This window comes from Notechis scutatus, chromosome 2 (genome assembly GCF_049901735.1).
Source record: "Notechis scutatus isolate UNSWTSFEM ecotype Mainland chromosome 2, rNotScu1.2, whole genome shotgun sequence".
Classification (NCBI taxonomy): Eukaryota; Metazoa; Chordata; class Lepidosauria; order Squamata; family Elapidae; genus Notechis; species Notechis scutatus.
In genome coordinates this window covers 103,719,690-103,743,659 of record NC_142010.1, presented here as the reverse complement: position 1 = coordinate 103,743,659, position 23,970 = coordinate 103,719,690, and the positions used below count along the sequence as shown (strand labels likewise).

The 23,970-nt window shown below is 41.8% G+C and overlaps 1 protein-coding gene across 1 annotated transcript in view; it reads right to left on the bottom strand.

Annotated features, from left to right (window-relative positions):
• USP43 (ubiquitin specific peptidase 43) overlaps nt 1-22,904 on the bottom strand; it is a 110,801-nt gene extending 87,897 nt beyond the window's left edge. The window contains exons 1-2 of the mRNA XM_026677005.2: nt 22,048-22,904; nt 7,293-7,433 (exon numbers count right to left, since the gene is read on the bottom strand). Coding sequence (XP_026532790.2) covers nt 7,293-7,433; nt 22,048-22,617 — 711 coding nt within the window. The 5' untranslated portion in view covers nt 22,618-22,904. The remainder of the gene's footprint in view (nt 1-7,292; nt 7,434-22,047) is intronic.
• Nucleotides 22,905-23,970: the final 1,066 nt, after the last annotated feature.

Below are 23,970 nucleotides of genomic sequence, written 5' to 3'. Positions count from 1 at the left end.
TTACTAACATGGGCTGCATCCTGCCCATACCCTTTTATCTTTCTTGGTGATTTCAATCTACCTCATATTGACTGGACCCTAAATGATTGTACAACTGAAATCATACACACAACCTTCTACAATGCTATTACAAATCTGGGACTGGAACAACTAGTAACCAACAACACTAGACTAAACAACTGCCTCGATCTCATCTTCTGCAATAGTTTGAATTTAATTTACGGAATACAAACTAAAGAACCCTTTTCCAGTAGTGACCACAATATGATTGACTTTTGTCTCAACATACGTCCACACAAAAATCACCACAATGATGTAATCCCCAATTGTAACTTCAAAAAGGCAACTATGATCTTATAGACAACGATCTCTCATCCCTGGATTGGCAATCTCTATTCACTGGATGCAATACTGTTGAAGACCATTACAACATATTTTTACTTGAAGTCAAAAGAGTCATCAAACTATATGTACCAACAACAACTCCCAAAACAAAACAAAAAGCAGATTACCCATATCAATAAGGAAACTTCATTCCAAAAGAGATCACTCTGGAGGAAAAACAAATCTGGTCACGTTGCCAATTTCAAAAACCGATACAAAAATTTATGCCACCAGATAAAGACCGAATGCACCAATTATCACATTAAACAAGAGGAAAACCTTCTAAGCACCAATTCCACCCGTGCTTTTACAATTTTGTAAACAACAAACTAAAGACTCAAGGTCCATCCCTCCCTTGATAGGACCTGATGGTAAAGACTGCAACGACGACACCATTAAAGCCAACATCTTTAACACATTCTTCGGCTCAGTATTTGTAAACAGCAATGGATCATGCCCAGTATTTCCTAGCCGTACCACAGATAATAATAATGATCTAATACATATCGATTTCACAGAAGACAATGTTGAAAAATCACTACGCAATCTAAAACCATCTCTATCTATTGGACCGGATGGAATATGTGCCTACTTCTTAAGAAAGCTATCCACTGCCATAGCCAAACCTCTAAGCATAATCTTTGAAAAATCTTTCAGGACCAGCTCCTTGCCTAACCTATGGTCACAAGCCACAGTCATCCCCATCTTCAAAAAGGGAGACCCAAGCCTAGTTGAAAATTACAGGCCAATCTCCTTATGCTGCGTCACCTGTAAAGTCATGGAATCAATTATTAACCAATCCATCATCCTCCACTTAGAGACAAATAACCTACTCTCCAATAAACAATTTGGTTTCAGAAAAAAACTATCCTGTAATCTATAACTCTTACACTGCAAAAACATATGGACGACACAACTCGACCAGGGCAAAGCAATAGACGCAATCTACATAGACTTCTGTAAAGCCTTTGATTCAGTGGTACACGACAAACTACTCCTAAAAATAAAATCCTATGGTATCTCTGGACAACTGAATAACTGGATAGAAGCATTCCTGTCAAACAGACAACAAATGGTCAAAATTGGGAGCGTCCTATCAAATCCAGTACCTGTCAATAGTGGTGTCCCCAAGGCAGTGTTCTAGGACCAACTCTCTTCATACTCTACATAAGCGACCTCTGCGATCATATTAAGAGCAATTGCGTTCTCTTCGCTGATGATGTAAAGCTGTTCAATACCACAGACAATACTGCTACCCTACAAAAAGATCTTGACTATGTATCAGAATGGTCAAACAAATGGCAACTTCAAATCTCAACATATAAATGCTCTGTCTTACATATTGGCAAAAAAAATCAGAAAATAAAATACAAGCTGAATAGTCAAGAACTTGTTGATGACCCAAGCTCTGTAAAGGACCTTGGAATACTCACCTCTAATGATCTAAGTGCTAGGTAAACAATTGGCAAATCAAATAAATAAATAAATAAATTTCATTCAGTCTTCTAATTCATCCACTTGTGAATAAGCCACGAATGTTAGGTATCAAAACGCACCCCCCAAAAATCAGATTGAGTTTATCTGCAAATGGGCTCATCTACAGGTATATATAGTCATACTTTGAAAATGTACCCATGTTTCCTATACAGGTGATCCTTGATTTCCAACCAGTTACTTATCAACTGTTAAAAATTACAATGGATGCAAAACAAGCTACTTATGACCTGATAGATAGTTCTGAGAATGCCCCCCTCTGGTTACATGATTGCTTTTGGGGCACTCAGCAACTGTGCCTTATTTACTATCATTTGCAGTGTCCTGCAGTCATGAGACCACAATTTATGACATTTTTGCCAGAAACTATTGTTTAATCTTGATTTTTTGGCAAACAATGGGTTTGCATAACAAACATTGGGTTTGCTTAACAGATGCTTAAGAGTCTCCATTAAAAGGTCATAAAATCACCAATGATCACAAATACCAACTTAATGACTGTCACCACTTGCAATCAAAATTGAGAGCTCAGTTATGGTCGTGGGTCCCGGGTTGTGAATACAAACCGCTCTGCAGATAAACAAACCTTTGAATTTGTAATCAAAATACCACAAAAATTGTGGGTCAGCTCATCTGTGGACGGCACAATTTTCAAGGTCTTTGGTTTAAAATGTATGTATCTGCTTATCCACAAATTGCTTTATTTGCAAGTATATACAGTATATTATTTCCGTAATAATTTTAAAAACGAAGAGAAGAAATACACTAAGGGGCATTTACAGAAAGTACAGAAATTATCCACAAGTCTTAAACTTGCCAAGTTTGAAGACCCCTGTTCTAGGATGAGTTTTTTTTGTTCTAGGATGAGATTTTTTTTTTTTTTTTTTTAAAAAGAGAGAACACCAGTTTAAACTCGTGACCATAAAGAAACCAGGGGAAGATGTTGCTTGCAATCATGTTACAGAGAAGAATGTTTTAAATACAAAAGATTAAAGTCACTGTGAAAAGTTCTTGATAGCTTGGCCCTCAGTTCCCAGGCTTTCTGCAGCACATTCCATTAGTGGGAGAGAGTCTGCGAATTCCTTTCTCCTCCACATAATTCTCTAGCCAAACAGACAAATAGCCTTACCGGGCAGAGCATTTACTCCATAAATCACCCTTAAGGAAGATGATATAAACAGAAATAATAGTGCTTTATAATAACATCAGCCATTTACATAATGAACTCTACTTGCATCCCCTCAGGAATGGTTACGATAACCCTGCAGGGTAGCCCATTATCATCATCATCTCCACAATGCAGGCTAGGTTCCCTTTTGCATTCCAGATGGAGAGCAGTGTTAATCTCTTGCAGGACAGAAATAAAAGAATAATAATTTTGTAGTACCGTAAAAAATAGCATTTGTATTTTTGCATCAAGTCAGGCCAGAAAAGCCTATGTGCTAAAAAAATAAATCTATTAGTGTTTTAAATGTCATAAAACTCTTTCTGCTTTTGTCACAACTCCCAATCCACTTCTGGAAGTTACAATGTAAAACAATTTATCCAGCAAGGAATGTACTCCAATTATCCTTTGCCCTTTGACCAATTCAAGCAAATATACAGACAGACAGGTGTAGTCTAGTGTTTGAACATTAAAAAAAACCCAACAACTGTTAAATTCACAGCATTGTATGGCTCACTGGAGCATTTCACTATTTCAGTCTGTGCTTATGACCTGCCTGCTATACGTGAGACATAGACGAGAGTTCGCTCTTGTAGCATCCTTTTTTTTTTAATTACTATTTTTGCCAGCAGCAAAGCAGCTGCCACACCATTCCAGAAAGCTGCCTGACAGTGTAATTAGTGACAGATTAGTAGCTGTACTCGATGGGGACCCATTTACATAGTGAAAGGAAGAAGCAGAGAATGAGAGAAGACAGGTCATTGCCTGCAGGATCAAACCATATAACCCAGTCTTTCTCAACCTTGCTGACTTTAAGATGTTTGAACTTCAACTCTCAGGATTCCCCAGCCAGCCATGCTGAAAAAGGCAATGAAATGACTTTTCAAAGTCTGGTTGTAATTCAGAGTTATGCACAGGAAAAAATGGTGTGGAAAATTTCTGGACACTGTGCCATTATTGTTCATTAAAGCCACACCATTTTTTCAAAGCTTCTGAAGACCCTGAAAAAAAAAAAGATGCTTCTGCTTTAAGGAATCCACTCAATAAAGTTATAGCAATTCTTAAAGCAGAAGGTGGCAGCCTGAAAAAAGCTGCACTGTTCTAATGCAAGGGTCTTCAAACTTGGCAAGTTTAAGACTTGTGGACTTCAACTCTCAGAATTCCTGAGTTAACATGACTGGAGGAGGAATTCTGGGATTTGAAGTCCACAAGTCTTAAAGCTGTCAAGTTTGAAGACCCTTGTTCTAATGAATAGCAGGGAGATGCTATCTTTACAAGAGGACAAAACAGTTTAATTTGAATCATTATGAAGCATGCACAGTCCTTTTACAAATGGACATTCCTTGAGCAAAAATAAGCCATCTGTCTTCTATTCTCCTTTGGAACTCATGCTAACTAAGCCTTAAACTGCCTTTCCTAATCTGACACTCTGCAGATTGGCAAATTCCACGGTTCCTTGTGAAGAGAGATTCATCAGCAAATCACCCAGCTAATCATTGAATCTTAAGTATTCTTCAGATACATCACCTGCTTCATTGCCACAAGCACTCTACCATTTAGTTAATCTTTTGCCTTTTAATTGATTATATACAAAATGAAATGTAGTAACATGATGTAAACGCTGTATGTTAAAAGGTATGTATACCATATATACAGTAGTTAAAAGTAAAGCTGTTTCTGGTCCTAGCAAAAGTCAAGCAAGTTAAGGTAGAATGAGGGGTTTTTCCCCTTTATTTAAAGCAGCCAAAGGACCATCACATCTGGGCTATAATTGGGCCACAACTGCAACAGGAAACAACCAAGCAGTAGTGTGGGCATTTACATATGGGCTTGGATGAACACGGTACACCTCTGCTTCAAGAGCTTCACTCACTAACAGTTTGTTTCAGGGTCTATTTCAAGATGCTAATGGATGGGGTGGGGGGAAGACAGGAAGAAAGAGAGATCTCTCACCTTTATTATTTTTATAAACAACTCAAGGTGGTGCCCTTCGTGACAAGGGACTAGGTCAATGGTGGTGAACCTATGGCATGCATGCCACAGGTGGCACACAGAGCCCTCTCTGTGGGCACATGTGCTGTCACCCTAGTTTGGCTCCACCGTGTATGCACGCGCACCTCCCGCCAGCCAGCTGGTCTTTGGGTCTCTGCCGTGCATTCGTGGGGGGTGGGGCACATGCGGACAGGGCGCACGCACTGGGGATGTGTGCATGCATGAAGAACACACATGCACATATGGGGTCAGCATGCACAGGGGGTGTGCATGTATGTGCAGGGGGCACGTACATGTTGCATTTTGGAAGTGGGCATTTGGTGCCAAAAAGGTTCACCATCACTGGACTAGGTTATTTGAGGGGTCATCTGTCCCCAATTTCATGTGTCCATCCCACAGATCCAGAGAGCATGTTATGTCTAGGGCAGTGGTCACCAATGAGTGGGCCGGGGACCACTGGTGGTCAGCGAGAAATTTTGGTGGTCTGCAGAGAAATGTCACCCCCACAAAGACTCATTTCTGGCAGAGTTTGGGGGAGAGAAAGAAAGACTTCTGCTGCTTCTGCTGCTTTCCTTGCATGAAGCCAAAAGTGTGTCTGTCTGTCTGTCTGTCTGTCTCTCCTCCTCCCCCCGAGAACAGAGCTGGAGAAGATGGATCAATAGGAAAACGGGGTGGGGAATTTTCTTGCAAACTTTTTGGGGGGATTTTCCCAAATCTCTGCTTTCTGCAGAGACCCTGGGAAAATGTCAGCAAACCACCGACAGTCAAAATTCATAGTAGTGGTCTGCGGGATTTAAAATTGTGAGCTTGGTAGTCCCTGAGGTCCCAAAGGTTGGTGACCCCTGGTCTAGGGAGTTCTATTATCTAGGGACTTACATTTGGCAGGTCCTAGGTGGTGAGCCTTTTCTCTTGTGGCACTGTGTTGTGGAATCTTCTCCCCTGACTTGAGGCTGGCCCATCTTTTCTGAGCTTCTGAAGGTCCCTCAAGACCTGTTTGCACCCTGGTGAGCCTGGGTAATGGGTGAACTAGTGAGGTGGCTTCATTATTATTAACCCTCCTCGTGTACTGTGTCTTTGTTTTTGCTCCATTTTTATAGTTTTTAATGTTTTTTTTACAATTAATGAAGACTAATGAAATGCACTAATGGTTTACTGAGGGATGGCAGGGTGGGGTTTTTGTTGTTTTTGTTTTTGCTAGACATCATCTTTTGGTATATTTCTGTAACATGAATGTTACACTTGCAAACTTATTAAGTTTTTAAAAAACCATTGCTGCTAACCAAATGGTCCACATAAATCCCCTTGTAAATACACACATTTCTGTCCATGTTTGATTCCACTATACAGTTGTGATATTTGCATTTCACAATAACATAGAAGACAGTTCTGACAGACCTCACCCATCCTGTTGGGAAGGGAAGGGAAGGAAAGGAAAGGAAAGGAAAGGAAAGGAAAGGAAAGGAAAGGAAAGGAAGTTCTGATCTCAAACCATGAAAATACTGAATCAGTTTGAAGGTGGATGTCCCATCTCAGTCAGCTGTTGCTTTCTTACCTCAGACCTCTTGTCAAGGTACTGAGTTGCTAATACATCAATTAGATAGATATAGAATTTTTCCCCTATTATTTTTGTCATTGTGATATTATGTTATAAGCTCTAGGAGGCTTAGAGGGGAGATTGCCCTTATACCAACATGTGAAATACTATAGGCTATGCTGAGACAGAATGACTTACTCCTGTAAGTTTCCACGGCTGGAATAGACTTAAGCCTCATGTCCGAGTACAATATTTCAATCAGAGGGTGGAACAATAATAGCATTTAGAAATGTGGAATTTATGCCTCAGAGCAAGCCTCTCTAAGGTTTTAAGGGACTGTGGCAATACTTAACATGCTACACTGCAAAGATTTTGGATGACAGCATCTATAATCTGTTAACAATGTTCCATAGAGACAGCAGTTAATCTGAATACCTGGAGAGTACTAGGAAGTCTAAGTTACATAGCAGAAAAATATTATTCTTATTGGAGAACTTTTCCCATGGAGATAAAATCTATTACAACAAACGAAATGGGCTGATATTGGAAGTCCACCTTGGTTATAAATGACATGTTGCCATACTCCACTGATTGACAATGAGTTCAGCAAAGTTCATTCACGTTTTTTATAATTTTGGGTCTATTTTGCCTGAAACAATATATCAGCAATAGGTTTAGTGAGCTTTTAGGGTAACACAATCACTTTGTCTGCCAATCACTGACCTTTCCAGACGTCTTTAGCTTTTGATTAAAAGAAACAGAACACAGGTCTTCGTTCATGCGGTCCAACAACCACAGAAGGAACTCCAGGGCATCATGTTGTGCATTTCCACGGAACTGTGCACCATATTTAGAGACAACATTCTGCAATGAAAACAAGTGAAGAGACTTATTATTTTTATCTAAAGTGATAAAGTTGCTCTTGTATTAAAATACATTCTTGGTCTTTTCTTTTCTCCCCAAATTGGCTAAACTAATGATTATATGCATATGATTCATCAAGATCCATGTTCTGCACCAGGAGCAAAGGAAAGAACATAATGAAGATTATAAGACTTTCTCCATTTATATTTACTGGGAAAAAAATCTTGTATGGAGAACAAACAGGAACTGAGACCTAGATCTTGTCTTATCTATTTATCCACTACTAAAATTCTCATAGGCCCATGGCCTATTCACAAACGGGCCATGCGAGTGGCAGGCCGGTCCACCCACACGCATGTGCAGCTTACTCACTCGACTGATGGGCCAGTGTCTACGTGCATGCAGATGCAGCCCAACTTGCAGTTGAGCTGTTTGTGCATACGTGTGCATGCTTGCCCACCACTCGCATGAGTCAAGCTGTATACACATGCATGCCAGCTCACCGCTCACGCAACCCGGTTCCCCTCTCCCCCCCACCCAGCCGGGCCGCCAAGCCATAAACGTTGGGGACTGCTGCTCTGGGGAACAACCAGATAAAGGCCCCAAGACACCTCTTTCTCCTGCAGGGACAACAAAGCTAGCCAGCCTCTGAACTCCATTCCCCAGTCTAGCTGCAGATTTCACCAGAGCAATGCAGTTCAACCTGGACTATTTTCAAGGCAGATACATCTCTGAATGTATCCCAACTTTTCCAGTGAACTTTAACATTGAAAAATTATGTCATCGTTGAAGGCACTGAGGATTCTGGTAAGGAAATATCTCCAAAAAGATGATCCGGTGAGTCATGGATTATCCAGTCTTTACTATAGCCCTGTAAGGATAAGATATCTGGGACTTGAAGGCTCCACATTTGGCTAGACTAAAGTTACCCAATTGAGATGAGACAATGAGATCTAATCAAGCCCAATCCTTTATTTGTTTATATCTAGCAGACAGAAACTTGCCAAGCTAAAACTATAAAGTCTTTAAGCTACTGGATATATTCTGAGAGATTTTAGGGTGTGGTTACCCTGAACCTCTTCCCCCCTCCCCCACCCCCTCCCCCACCCACTATAAAGTCTCTTGGTCCAGGATCCCTTTCTGGGAATGCTGTGAGGTGGCCAAATCCTTCCCCTCTGGTGCTACAGGTGCACTTTCCATTTCATGAATGGACATTTGAATCCAGGACATTTGAATTCCAACCTGGCCCATGTGACATATAATTAATGTCTATGTTGCAATTTATATGCTATATTACAGTATATCACCCTGGTATCACAGAAAACCAAAATGTACGAAGAATAGTCCTATCATTGCCTCTGCTATTTTGCACTCCTGTTGAAAAACATAATGAATCACTTTAAAAATAAAATCTCAAGGGATCTCAATCCCTAAGTCATGAAATATGTCCCTTTTCATCTTGAGTTCCACCAACATTTGGCAAAGAAGCAACATATTTAATACTAGCGCAATAAGCAGGGATGCTAAATTGATCCCTGGTGGGGCTCAACAGGAGAAAACATAGGTTCTGCCTGCCACTGATTTGCCAAACAGTTGCTATGACAACTAACTCTACATTGTTAAGAACTCAGAAGTGCCCCCCCTCCCCACGTCTATCAGGGCCACTTTACTCTTTTTCTCCCAAGCAGTTACGACTTGGTGCTCCCGTCCCAGTCCAATGTTCTTCAGTTCCCATGTGAACAAACCCTCCTGAACCACAAAACTGAACAGCCGCTTGCTGCCCTTTGGAAATGGAGGGGAAGCTTGGAAAATCCAATTTTCTCTGCTAAAAGAGAGGACTCTGTTGGGTAAGCCGTTTCAGTCAGCTGGGCAGAAATGTTTCTGAAGCCCAAGGCTTCTTCTTTGAGAGCTGCAGGAAAGCTTTTCTGCTTTCTGGCAATGCATCTCTGCCTTTATTCACCTGTGTGAATGGAGAAACTCAACCAAACAAATTCCTGTACTGGGAGAGGTGACTATTTCAGAATTTCAGCCTCCCATCTAATTGTTGAAAGTCATAGAAGTGTGGCTAGGAAAAGAGAGACAGAGAGAGGGAGGGAGAGGGAGGGAGGGAGGGAGGGAGGGAGGGAGAGAGAGAGAGATCCAGAGAGAGAAATTTAAAAGACCAGTCTTCCCTAATACAGCCAGTCCTTAACTTACAACACTTCATTTAATGACTGTTTAAAAATACAATGGCACTGAAAAAAGTGACTTATGACCATTTTTCATACTTACAACTGTTATACCATGGTCATTTGATCAAAATTGATCCATGATCCATTTGATCCATGATCCATTTGATCCAGATGCTTGGCAACTGATTCATATTTGTTACGGTTGTGACCCAGGGTATGTGATTCCCTTGTTTTTTGCAACCTTCTGACAAGCAAAGTCAATAGATTAGCCAGATTCACTTAACAACCGTGTCACTAATTTAACAACTGCACTAACTCACTTAACAGCTGTGGCAAGACAGGTAGGTCGTAAAATGGGGCAACGTTCACTTAACAAATGTCTCACTTAGCCACAAAAATTTTGGGCTCAATGGTGGTCGTAAGTCGAGGACTAACCATATGTAGTCCTTTAAATGTGTTTAACTCAAACAACCATTGGATATCCTAATACATCCAGTCCAAGCCATCTATAAGGTGCCAGAAGGATTATCTTAGTCCCATGTTCTTTTTTTCAAACAGGTGCTCTGGCCATACAGAGAATAGAGGGTCTGGAGGCAGTTTTTAGTTTCCCACCCACTTGAGATTTTCCAGCATTTCTCTATAAACTGAAGCATTTCTATTCCTCAAGGATGTACCTCCTGAATAAAATACTGAAGATATATTCTACTATCTCCCCACTCCTCCATATACCAACCTCCTCCCACATGTTCTATTGTTCCTTAAATTCCGTATGTTCATTTAACTGCAGCATGCAGGATGCTGAGAGGGGCCTGCCAGGAATATGCAAATACAGAAACAAGGCACAGAAAGAGATTGTGAAAAGAAAGATGCTATGCTTCTAAAAATGGAGAATTTTAAGGTTTGCTTTCGGCAGTTTTGGCAGAACTTGCACTGACTTATCAGTAACATGAGCATGATAAAAATGAATGAATATACATACAACTATGCATGTGTACTGTATTTGACAATTATCCATCCTAGCAAACTTCAGGTGTGATTTAAATATTATCCATATTTTTTTCTTTTGGTTTGATAAGGAGTTCTTGAAATTCAAAAACTTGCACTGATCTCTTATACCTTTAGGCAGCTTAATAAAGGTATTCTCTCTGTGGATTATGTTTTGTTTTGTTTTTCCTTTTAGCCAACATGACCATTATTGCTTTTATAAATCAACAAACAGAAACTGTAGTGAAGATATATCACTTCACTCAGTTCTGATGAAATGGGAGATGGACTCTTCTAGCAATCTGCAAAATCAGTGGGGGTAGGAACGAAAAGGACCATTTCAAAAGAGCAATGAAGAAGGGAATAGGGCACTTTTCATATTGCAGAGTAAAAACGACAAAAGTAGCTTTTCTCATCCCTCTGCATGGCTGATCTTGTGAAGCAAAAGATGGTGGCAAGTTTGAAAACCAATTAAAGAACATCAAATGTCCAGCGCTGAACAAATACTTTTTAGAGTTGTAAACTGAAAAAGGAAATTCAAAACGGAAAGAGGAAGAGAATTAACTCATGTGGCTGGCAGAACATACTTTGGAATTTTAGTTTTTATGCCTCTTTTCTGATACTTAACAGTCCAACATTTAGCAGGAATCCTCTGATGGCTTTTCAGGAAACACAGTTAGTTCTCAACTTACAGACATAATGGAGCCTCCCATTATGGTCATAAGTTGTGATGATTGTAAAGGGTGACCTATCTGATTCTATGACTTTTTTGTAGTTGTCAGGTGAATCAATTCCTCACTATGGGCCAGTTTGCCCCAAACAGGAAATAAATGCCAGTTTTCAGCAAAAAAATATAAAATGCAGCCACATAATCGTGGGATGCTACAAATGGCTATATATGTGCGGGCCAACTGAGCATCTGAAATGTGGTCACATGACTGCTGGAGGGGTGGCATGGCCATCAGAACTAGATTGTAAATACTAGTGTAACTTCAACCTGTCATTAAGCAACTGGGTGTAAATCAAGGACTATCCGGTAATGTGTTTTACAAGACAAAAGTGGCCCTGCACTAGAACTATCTAAAAAAGAAAGAGGAGTGGCGTTTATTGTCTACACTATGTCTACACTATGATGATACAATATTCACAGCTAGCCAGAGCTTCCTCTTGTTTCTTTTTCAGCATTTTGATTTTTCATTCCAAACAGCAAAATATCTTGGCTCAGTTCTGGATTTTGTAATACTCTACACTAGGGATGTCAAACTCACGGCCCATGGGGCGGAAGTGTCACTCACTGGCCATACCCATGCCTGGTTTAGCGAAGGGGGGAAAAGTCCCGATACATCATGGGATGGCTCTGTGATGACACCTGCTGAAATTCTCTTTCAAAGATCTCCAAGCTCTCTCATAGGTACAGATAGGAGGCCTGGATACAACCATCTAGGCCACAAGTTATATATTATTTTTTGCTTTCCAGTCCTAAATCTGACTATGATACCCCAAAAGGCAACATACATAGTTCAATCCCACGCTCTCAAGCAAAGCTTCTTGCCCATTCTCTATGGATGCACTAAAGAGCAATTAAAAGCTAACAAGCATTTGATTGTTAATACATTTACACAGCATACAGAGTGCTAACGGATCTGCCCTCCAGTTATTTATCTGTAGTGAAGCCTCAGCAGGTAGCTTATCACTGAAACCTTTTGGTTACAAAATAAGCATTCTATTAAACAAAAATTAAATAACAGACTTGCCTGGGAATATTGCTATAATAAAGCATTCTTATCAGCTATTTCCCCTCTCACTATATGTATTACAAAATAACAGGCAATTATCATCAAATTTGCTATTATACACAGTTCTGAAAAACATATGTTACTTTTCATTAAACAATGTGAGTTATTATACGAGTATGGAGCTACTGGATTACAGGTCCCCAAATTCCTTGCAACCAAAAACATCTTTGGTTTAGATTAATAGAATTCAGCCTTAAACACTCATAAAGCACAAGATTGTTGACATTTGGGCTAGGCTATACAAATGCATATTTAAAGGAGAAGGCTTTATATTAAAAATTGCTACCATACATAAAATAGTCATTTGTTTCAAAAACAGAATTTCCGGTCATTAAGAAAATATTGTCAACAATATTTATTTGTTTTGTTTTAAGAGAATGCCCATTTTATTTTCTACTACTCCTGTGCCTCCTGTTGACCGCAGAAAATAAACAAGGCATGGAAATAAAATTACGGGGAAAATGTCACCTAATGCATCATCACTGAGACAGTGGTCTCTACTTTTCCAGGTCTACAGAGATGTGGCTGATTCGGTATAGGTGTGTGACAAAAATATGGTTTGGATGACATGGGAACTTGTGTATATTCTTGCCAAGTTATTGGTCCACCTAAACCAGTGTTGCAGACACTGACTGATAGTGGTTCTCAGGGACTATTAAAAACTAGGATATTCTGCCTGGGCCATACAACATAGCTTCAATCCTAAATTGTGTTAAATAATATAATCAACACATGTGAACTTCTGTCCATTGTGGAATAATTAATGCCCTATTCACACAATCTCAGTCTCTCTTGTTTTGTCACCTTCCTGGAATCATGGTGGCAAAATTCAGCAACAAATCATCAAATATCAGTGATGTCATTTCTTGCCACTTTCTAAACCAATAGGGATAGGGAAAGAAATAAAGAACAAGTAGTCCTCAACTTACAACCACAATTGAACCTGGAATTAAAGCGATAAATTATGTCAATCATTAAGCTAGCTATCATGTGAACATGCCCAATTTTACAAGATCTTTTGAGAAGGGGCAAAAAATAAATGAAAAGAAATCAAGTTCTATCGACATTATTTGAATGAATTAAAGATTAAAACCATTAGAAGAAAAGAATATAAAGTTAATTGGTTTGATCAAGATTAAAAGTACATATAGTTATTTCTGATTTCTCTTAATGGACTTCTGCTGGTCCCAGGATTGAAATGACAATAATTTATTTATTTGTTTATACACAAGAGATGGGACATGGGACAATGACAGCATTGGTTGTAAATTAAGAGGTGAAAAGTTACTAAAATTGTTTACACTTGCTGTGATGAAGGTTGGATGTCACTTCTTTATATATTTCTTTTCTCTGAATCATATTCCTACATTTCTTTCTCTTTTTTCTTTTTTTCTTTGCACTTTTTATTCTTTCTTTATACTCTTCTTTCTTTTAGTTTGCATTAGTTTTTGCTACTGTAATCATAATCTTTCATAAAATTATTTGTAAAAATAGAACCAATTCTTACAATATTTTACTACCTTTTTTAATCTGCCTTTTCATACAGGAATTCAGGTACTGTTCATAAAGCTCCCTATTTTTTTCCTCCCACAAAAAGAATCTTACAAATTAGTTTGGACTGAGATAAAATCACTTGTCCAGAATGGAATCTGCATCAATAATGTTCTTAAACCTAAACTCCCATTTGTTGGGGGGGAAGAGACAGTACAGGACTCTGACAGGCAACAGAAAACTGAAATATAGGACTAAGCATGATCTGACCAACATTTTTCCTTCAAAAGCAATCTTTTCTTTCATTATATCCATGTTGTCCAGGAATGTGGATGTTGTTGTCTCACCCCCTTTCCTGCCAGGGGTGTTTCATATCCACCTCCTCCTCCTAATGCCAGTTTTACCTTGTTGATAATAGAGGATGAAAACCTTGAGCAGTAGCTTTTTTCAAGCATTCCATGGTTCTTGAGTGTGCATTTGTTGTCTTGATTGGCAACAGGTATTGGTTTGGAAGGAGACTCTTATCTTTCTCAACAAAGCTTACACTTGAAAGTATAACTTGAGGTCTCTTAACACTCTCAGACAGTATCCACATAGTTTTAGCAGTTCAGGGTGTGCATGAGATAGGACTAATATTTGCAACTTGATAATGCTTCTATTATCATCTACTTAAGGCCAACCCATGCTACCCATGCTAATAATGAGTTCTGATCCTTAATTGAAGACAATACTAGGACAATACTAAATCAAAAAGCAGCACTTGGGGCAAGGAAGTACCAGTCAATGAGATGAAATAGAATGTACAGTAAGATATATTAAAATATGAATGTATTCTGCAGAGAAAAACATTTGTGTTTTTTGTGTTGTTTTTAATCCCACAGATTAAGCCACGATTACTGAACTGTTGGAGGAAAAATCTGTTTTCTGTCTAATGTCTAATGTGGAATTTATCCCTCTCTCCCCTAAGTACTTCATTGATTGCTAATAAAAGATCTGCCAGAAGAGTAAAAAGGAAGGTCAGCAGCAGCAGCATTACAATGGAAAATGATATTACTGCCATGAACATAGCTGAAACATGACCAATAAATAAACATGAACCAAAGAGTCTCACAAAGGCACAATAAGGTTTATGGGCACCATAGTTTGACATTTCCAAAGGAGTACCAGGTTCTCTATCACAGATACTTGGGCAGGGACCAGCTGCTCATTCATCCAGTGCTTTCTGACTGGCTCTCTAGTTACAATAATGTTAGAATAGTGTAAACTATTTTTGGGCACAGTGCAATTTAAATATGCCAAACGTTCACAGAAGCCACTGCAATCGGGGGAACAGTTTCAGGCTCTTACGGGAAAAAGTTAAATTGTAACGCACAGCAGTCCTTTATCGCTATATGATTATTTGTTTACTCTTAGATTAACAGTCTCCCAGTCTAGGCACTAGGATTCTAGTACCCATGACTTACATGCGCATGAGACACATGGGAAACAGGTACTTCAGGATTCATACTACTAAAGAACTATTGTGAAACTTGGATGGGCATTATCTATCCATCAAAACAGTGGTCCCCAACCTTTGTGGCTTGATAACCTGACTGGGGGTGGGAGGGGGGATAGGGGAACTGGTCTGCACAAGCGGTTGGCCGGCACATATGTGTGCAGCTCGATTTGCAGGAGTGGTAGGTTGGCGTACACACTTGCGATTGCCCACCGGCCGGCTGGTTGTACAAGTTTAGCTGCATGTACTCCGGCCAGCTACTCATGCGGCCCAATTCTGAAGAGGCTGGAGACCCCTGCAATAAAATACACATCAAAAAGAAATAATCTATCATGGTAAAATTGAATCATTTCATGTTCCAAGAACTAGGACCACATGTCATGTAAAATGCACGAATATGTTGCTTATTAAGATGTTTTCTAAGGAGAAACACTCAGGTGTCACATATATACAACATAAGTTGTCAGCAATTAAGGCAGTGCAAGTATGCACCTGGAATAAAATGCTTAATAACAATGGTAATATGGGGAAAGTGGTTCTGTAGTATAGGCTAATTCTTGGGAAAATGTGCTCTCTATCCTTGAGGTATTTTTTTTATAAAGTTGCATATTTTTACCACCAGTTTAGCACTCCCCAGGAGTTGTGACAAGTCCCCTCCATCGAAAATTGTAAAAATCCCTATCTTTCATTTTATCCTTTAACTCATAGCCATTTTGAGTATTAATTTGAGGAAAGAGGGTATAAAATGATAAATAATACATTACAATAATTCAATCAAGGTGTCATTTTAAAGCTCTGGTGTACTGTATTGAATGAGTAGTTTAGATAGATAGATAGATAGATAGATAGATAGATAGATAGATAGATAGATAGATAGATAGATAGATAGATGGATGGATGGATGGATGGATGGATGGATGGATGGATGGATGGATGGATGGATGGATGGATGGATGGATGGATAGATAGATAGACAGACAGACAGACACAGACAGACAGACAGATGGTAGATAAGATAGATGATAGGGAGAGAGAGAGAGAGAGAGAGAGATTGCATTTTGTTATTTCTTTTCTATTCTGGGAGACACCAGAATTGATTGAATTTGGGTGGCATCCAAACTGAATAAATGAATAAACCAAAAACAGTAGTGGATGAACTTCCAGGACTCAGTACAATAGAGTCAGATCACATAGCACAACTAAAATATGCATAGGATGAGAAAAATAAACCCTCATATTTCATAGGAATATGAAAACTGACGTAGAGCACAGTAGGAGAATAGTTATTCTGTGAACAAAAAGGACCAGAAGAGCAAATAGGAGAGATCTACAGTCTCAGAAATGAAAAATATCATTTCCTTTCTTAGGCTTAAAATACCCTGACTTTTAAAATGTTGCTGTGAAGGACAATCACTGTGCACTAATAAGACCTTCAAATCCAATTTAGCATTTTAGGATTTTTTAAAAACTGTAGCAGAAGCAACCAAGTAAGTCTATGCTAGAAGCAGTCTTCAACAGGCAGGAAGCTGGTCCTGCCACCACCCACCACCACCAAATCTGTATTCTCTTTTTTAACCTGCCCATTCAAAATAAAAAGAAAATAAATAAATAAAAGGCTCATCTATGTGTTCCCAGGGTAAGATTACTTAAGAGGGTCCCTAAAGAGCTATTTCCCCAAGTGATTAGACAATGGGGAAAGTGTCTATTTGTGATTCAGTGCAGTTGTTGAATTCATAATCCAAAAATAGGTGAGAAAGACTGATGAAATTAGAAAAGGGCAAGTTGTGTTCCATTATATAAATGTGAAACTGCCTGGGATGTCACCAGGACAGGAGAAACATAGTTTCTAGCTAACATCACTATTCAATATCACAATAAACAAAAAGAGGGTGTGTATATGCCAAAGGCCCCTCCTACCAAACACTCTAACTTGAAATATGGTCTAGGGTTGAAAAGAAAGTTATCTACCTCCAGCTTTTGGAAGGTGGTATTTTAATCTCCCATTCCCCTCTTCCCTTCCAAACTGTGTCTTGTTATTTATGTAAGATTTTCTACAGACCACAGGGAGAAAAATTCACATTCCAGCAATGGAGAAAAATCTGACTATCTTGCATTCTTTTCTGAAATGGAATGTCCTATTAGGATCCTAAATTTTAAGTTCAAGTTTTAAGTATTCTAATTCTTCCTCTGAACCGCTTCATATATCGATTAAAGCAGTGGACCCCAACCTTTTCTGTGCCATGGCCCGGTACCGGCATCACAAAATGATCCGTGGCCCGGTACCGGCATCAGCATGCATGGCAAGGCGAGCCGAGCCACCGGCCAGCCAGCCGTCCCCCGCTTCTCCCCGCCACCTTCAACTCCTCCTTTGTACCTTTTTTGTGCTTTCTTAATCTCCTCCGCCATCGGGATGGTTCTTCGTTCGAAGCCCCCCCCCTTCGATGAAACTAAGGCACGAGGATTCCTTCAGGACCCAAACGCCGCTTTCCAACCAGAAAAGCTCACCCGGAAGCACTTTCTTGTCGAAACAAGATGGCGGCACCCAGCAAACCGGCAGCCCGGTAGAAAATGATCCACGGACCGGTACCGGTCCGGGGCCCGGTGGTTGGGGACCCCTGGATTAAATCAATCGATCAATCCCATAAGAAGGCCACAGACTAAGAAGATACCTTTAAAAAGCTAGTGGCTGTGTAGGCTGACAGCAAGCAGAGCATAGAATTGGCTTATATCACATATATATCCATATTCTGCCTGGCATATACATCCATATTCTGCCTGGCAAAAGATTAAGGCACTGGATTTCAATGCAAAGCTGCATAAGGTGAAAGTGATGGCAATGGAAGCTATTATTCATTTTTTTAATCTTAACTGCTTAAATGAAACATTACAGTTCTCTGTGTGAGTAGGTAACTATTAAGGGAGTCTAGAAAAAAGATTCCCTGTTTTAATAGGACTAATCCACTCTACGTCATTATGCCTGAGAATGCAGGTTGCACTCCCAATCGACTGCACGTTCAACATTCCAACATGCATTTCATCAGCTGAAGACATAGGAAGGCTTGTCTTCTATTCATTCTAACTACTGTAGTCACTTGTAGTATATTCTGTAACTCTTAAGGACAAAATATTTTACGCCATTTTCTGTAAAAGTAGGCATATGTGGAAAATAGTGATAGTATTCTTATACACGCGCATGTTTCACTTCTGAAGGTTGAAATCAACTGAGAAATTTTATTCTGGTGCTAACCTTGCAGCAATCTTATGAGATAGATGCCATTATTATTATTTCCATATTGCAGATGATGAGATCAAACATTTGTCTGGGACCAAGTAGAAAAGTCACAGCAGAGATGAAATTTGAATTATCAGATTCATATACTCCAGGCTGCATCAGGTTCTATATAAACAATTTAAATTCACAGACTTTACCCACCTACCCCTGTCCATCTTCAGGATGAATACCTTATTAAGAGTACCTTTAAATTGCCACACCAGGAATTAGCAGAGTGCCAAACATGGCAAGGTGGCGGGGAAATGGTCACGTAGATGTAGCAACAGCTTCCTCATTTGTCAGATCACCATTGACAATTTCCACAAATAGGGAAACAAAAATAGGAAGCTTACAATTTCCTACAGAATATTCCATGTTCTGACTGCAGCCTACAACATTTTAAAACTAATATTTGCAACTCTGGAAACATACAAGTATTTACAGCTAGAGTTAAGACCTTTAATGGTTCATGTAAGCCATCCCTTAATCTTTGAAACATGAGTGGCCCTGAGCCTCATTTTCTGCTTGCATCTATGTAACTGTTGCCTTTCCATTTGAATTTCCACCACCTTTGCATTTACTATAGGTTCCCAAAGGCTGCAATTTCCCACCCTTTTACATGTGAACTAACTTCTTACTAAACTGACTTACAGATTTAAGAAAAACATAGAAATAAATCAACCATGCAACATGGTGCCTTGTATTAAGGGCTGTACAACTTGTTTACATTCTTCCCAAAGAGCATTTTAAAACTGAATATCGATATTGTTCTTGTTTCTGTTTTCCCTTGAGAAGCCTAAGTCTGGAGAATCTGAAACTTGTGTTTCCTATTTCTAAATCCTTGCCTGTAACCTAATATCCAACTGAGCATATAGACTCTTCCCAGAGCAATTTTTTTTAAAAAACAGGAAGAAGTTAGAACAATTTCACCTTTGACAGAGGCTGCTGCATCAGGCAGAGACATCCTATCCTATTATCAGCAGGACTGTCAAACAGGCAGAATTAGAAACAAGAGATTTCACCAAAGCTGAAAGAGCCTGTGACAGCCAGCAGCCAAACATGAGCTCCAGAGGCAGAAGAGGTTCACCTCCAAAGAATCCAATCTGCCAACAAAATGTGCCAGATAATACCTTCAACAACAAACAAACAGAATTAGGAAGCCTCAGCCCAGAGGCCCTCCCAATCCTATCTCCTAGGCTCACTTTTCTAGAGAACACATTTATTTCCCCAAATAGGAAATTCCAGCACATCAATTGTAATTTCTTCTTCTGAATGAGAGGTCTTTTCCACTGCTCCTCAATCTCTCTGCGATAGGAGTGCCTGACATCATCTTTGATTTGACCCCACGATACCCTGTTAAAAAAAGGTTCATCCAAACATGTTAACCATGTTGGAAGGGGGTTGGGTTGGGTTTTGTCTTATTTTACAGTTTTGCCTGGGAGGGGTAAAATATAAAGGGTTAGGATCCATTTCATCCAGCGGACACCAGCCTCAATCACATTTGGGATATGGTCCTTGATATGCTATGCAAAGCTTAGTGCTGCCCTCAAGCTGGTGGAAGTTGTACATTCCTTCTCTGCAGTGTCACCAATCCATTTTTTCCCCCCTCCACCCAAGCATTGCAGAAAATGTAAACAAACTGTGCTGGCAAACTTCTGACTCAGGACACTTTGCTTCCTAGGGACATTCCTGCAGAGCAGGCCCAGCATCACTTGCTTGATTGATTAAGGAGAGGAGAGAGGCCCAAAGGCAAGCAGCACACAAGATCCCCACCCCCTCCTTAGGAAACAAGAATAACTCTTTGCCACTCTGAGGTTTCTCAGCAACTGGTTTGGACTGACTTTATCTCTCCTGTTTCCTTCTACTTGTTTTTTTTTTCCCTCTCACACACACTCTTCATGAGCTCAGGTAACAGCAAAGAGCCCTGATTGTCCGTGCCTAGTTGGAAATCCGAGGAGGAGGAAGAAGTGGAGAAGGACTTGCTCACACAGATCTGTGCTTTTGATCTAAAAGCAGCACCTGAGGGACATTGTGATGAAAAGCCCCTCCATCCCCACTGGCTTGCAATTAGCGCAGCACTCTGGGAGAATGTCTGTGAAAGAAGGTGACCCAGCTTGAGGCTCTTGTTCCTCTGATCTTTGTTCCCAACCCGCAGGCATACTTCATCTGCCTGGCTGCCCCAATATCATCTGGGGGTTCAGCACAGGCAGGGAGTTGCCGGGCTCCTACTTAGTAATAAATCTCTCCTTTTCATCTTCAAAGGCCTGGACCAAAGTTGAGCACTACAAAATTTCAGCAAAGCTTTTGAGACAATCAGTACTTGGTAATTACCTCTCCAGCACAATACGTTGTTGTGGTTTTTGCTCAGGATGGGGGGAAAAATAGGACTGTCTGAAAACAGCCAAGCACACCTTTTCCTGACCTGTCACATGCTTGATAAGTTATAATCACTGCTCTCCAAGTTGATCCTGTGAGCCAGGAACTGTGGAAATTGTAGGAGAGGCTCAAGCATGACAGTTATCACTAGGCATCTCCTGCTTAGAGTGGCCAAGATTTTTCTATTATCCTCTAAGGTTTAAAGCAACAAACTTTCAAGGGATAGACTTTATGCTTTCATCTAAGTTCTGACAGGGGGGAAAAACACAGGCAGATGTCTAACTCAACCTCCATAGATACACTACATAAAACCACTGCATTTGCACAGAATATAAAGCAGAGAAGTAAGTATCTTTAATATCTGTCTACTTTTAGACTCCAGGCTAGACTAGTTTCCCAATAAAACAGACCTCCCTCCCCAACCTGGAATAACAGCCTCGCGAATCTCTTGGGCCAGCCTTTGATGTGCTCCTATTATCAATGCAGGTCTCTTTTTTCTCTCTAGTTGGGAACGATTCTGTCCTTAGTACACCGGTGTGCGTTTGGGCTGCTACTCCTCCCTCTCGAAATCTGACTGCCCTGGAACGACGGGCAGCTTTCTTTAAAAAGCGTGGTGGCTAGGGAGAGGAAAAAAAACACGAGTGAGCGATCCTCCCAATTTGAAGGAAATGGAGCCGCTTCCCGCCAGCTGCTTATCTCAAAGGGCGCCGCCAGAGTCGGGACGCCGCGCGAAGACAATCGTTTGGTTTCTGCCTCCGATTCCGGCGGAGTTTTACATTAACTTGATCTTATGAAGCTCAGTGCCTGCAGAAGGTCACGCTGTTTCGGCACTTTACAACCCTGCAGTTAAACACGAAGGCCCGAAAAAGGACCTTATCGGTAGATTACAAGCGTTTCGGGCACATTTAGGCATTCATGATTCCCTGCGCAGCTTCCCAACCGAGAGGCTACAGTCCTACACCCGAGGACCCAGCATAGATATCGAGCAATCCAGGTACGCTTGGATAGCTCGCCTCCCGTGGACCCTTACCTTGAAGTCTGCGGAGAGCTGCGGGGTGTACTCCAGAGTCCAGAGAGCGCGTACAAGTGCTGCCAAGTGCCGAGTGACCTCTCCGGTGGCGGCTTTCGACCCAGGTCTGGCCGGACTCGGGGGCTCGGGCAAAGCCAGCAGGAGGAAGGCGGCGAGCAGCTCGGTGTGGCTCAGGCACTGCACCACGGCGTTCAGGAAACACGTGTTGCCGTGATTCTTGAGCCCCTGCGCGCCGGGGGTGAGCGGGCGCGGATCCCCGGAACTGGCCGCAGGAGGGGGGCTCAGCGCGCCCGAGCCTAGCCGGACGACGCCGACGCCACCTGCTTGACCGCGATCGGAGCCGGGCGGCCGCTGAAAGCCGCCTTCGTCGTCTTCCGCCTCAGCGCTTTCCCGCCGCTGCCGCCGCACCCCTCGCAAAGTTTGCAGGAGCCGCCGAGCCAGTTTGCCGAAGGCGCGCGCAGCTCGGCGCCTTCCCCCGGCGCCGCTGGGACGGTGAGCCGAGGTCCGGGCCCTCCCCAGAGGGGTCTGAGTACCGGGCCCGTGCTGATCCTCCGCCTCGAGTTCGCCCATCGGAGCTCGGCTGCGGCGGTCCGCTCCTCCGCCAAGTGTTGCCGACAGCCGCTTCCTCCTCCTTTGCTACCTGCGCTCTCCGCCTCTCGGGAGCTCCGAGACTCTTCGCCCGGCCCCCACGGCTGCCGGCTGGGCAGGGCAGGGCAGGGCAGGGCTGGGCGGGGAGACAGAGAGGAGCGGGTCGGGCTCATGACGGGGGCAGGCGGCCATCCTCCTGTGCCCTGCCGTGCTAAAGGGCACGTTGCCTTTTCCCGCCTCCTGACTTCCCCGCCGGATCCGAAGCGCCAGACGAGGCTTTACTCCGAAGGAGCCAAGCCCCAAGCGCCTCCTTCGGTTTTGGCGCTCATTCGCCGGATTCAACGCGGGAGAGGCTCCAGTTTTGCGGGCGAGGCTTTGCTGTGGCTGCTCAGTAGCATCCTATGGATCGGATCGGCGAGACCGGCAAGAGTTAGTCGCGGGGCAGAGCGCCCTTCGCTGGAGCCGCCTGCCTCTTTCCGAGTCCGACTCCGTTCCCTGTGGGGCTGCTCAGCCGCTGCACGCGGGTGCCAAATTCCACGATCGATTCGGTGGGGCGCGGTGTTCGGCGAGGCCTTGGATGTGCTTGGCTGTGAATCAGCGGGAATTTTGCTCTGCTTAGCTGGGTTTACTGTAGCGTGTCTCGGATGGAGGAGATGGGCATCATTTTGGACGTGAAGAAGCGGAGCAGGAAAAGCCTTCCTTTTTTTTTTTTTTTTTAAACAGGCAACTTCTCTGCTTAGTTCACCCAGTATCCAGGACAGGCCCCCAATGTCCTTACCTTAACCCGCGAATATTTGTTTGGACGTGGCATATTAGATGAACACCCAAGCAGTCATATTTTACCTTCCCAATCAGTTTCTGCAATTTTCTGGACAATGTTTCAAGAAGCGATTTGCTATTGCCTGCTTCCTAGGGCTGCGTGATTGGTCCCAAGATCACCCAACTGGCGTCCACAGTGCAGTGGTGGGATTCAAAAATGTTTACCACCAGCTTGGTGGGCATGGCAGGGGAAGGATACTGTAAAATCTCCAGTCAGAGGTGGTATTTGCCGGTTCTCCAAACTACTCAAAAATTTCCACTACCGGTTCTCCAGAACTGGTCAGAACCTACTGAATACCACCTCTGCCACAGTGCCATTGGAACTCACATCCTCCCAAATTCTAGCCAAAGGCCTCAACCACTACACCACACTGACCCTGTGAACTTAACCAACCTATTACTTGCTTAACGAAATGAAACAAAAGCTCCTCACCATTTGGAATCCATAGCAAGACATAGGTTTGCCATTCCAGCATCTGCCTTCCAAGAACAAAATGATGGAATGACACAGTATAT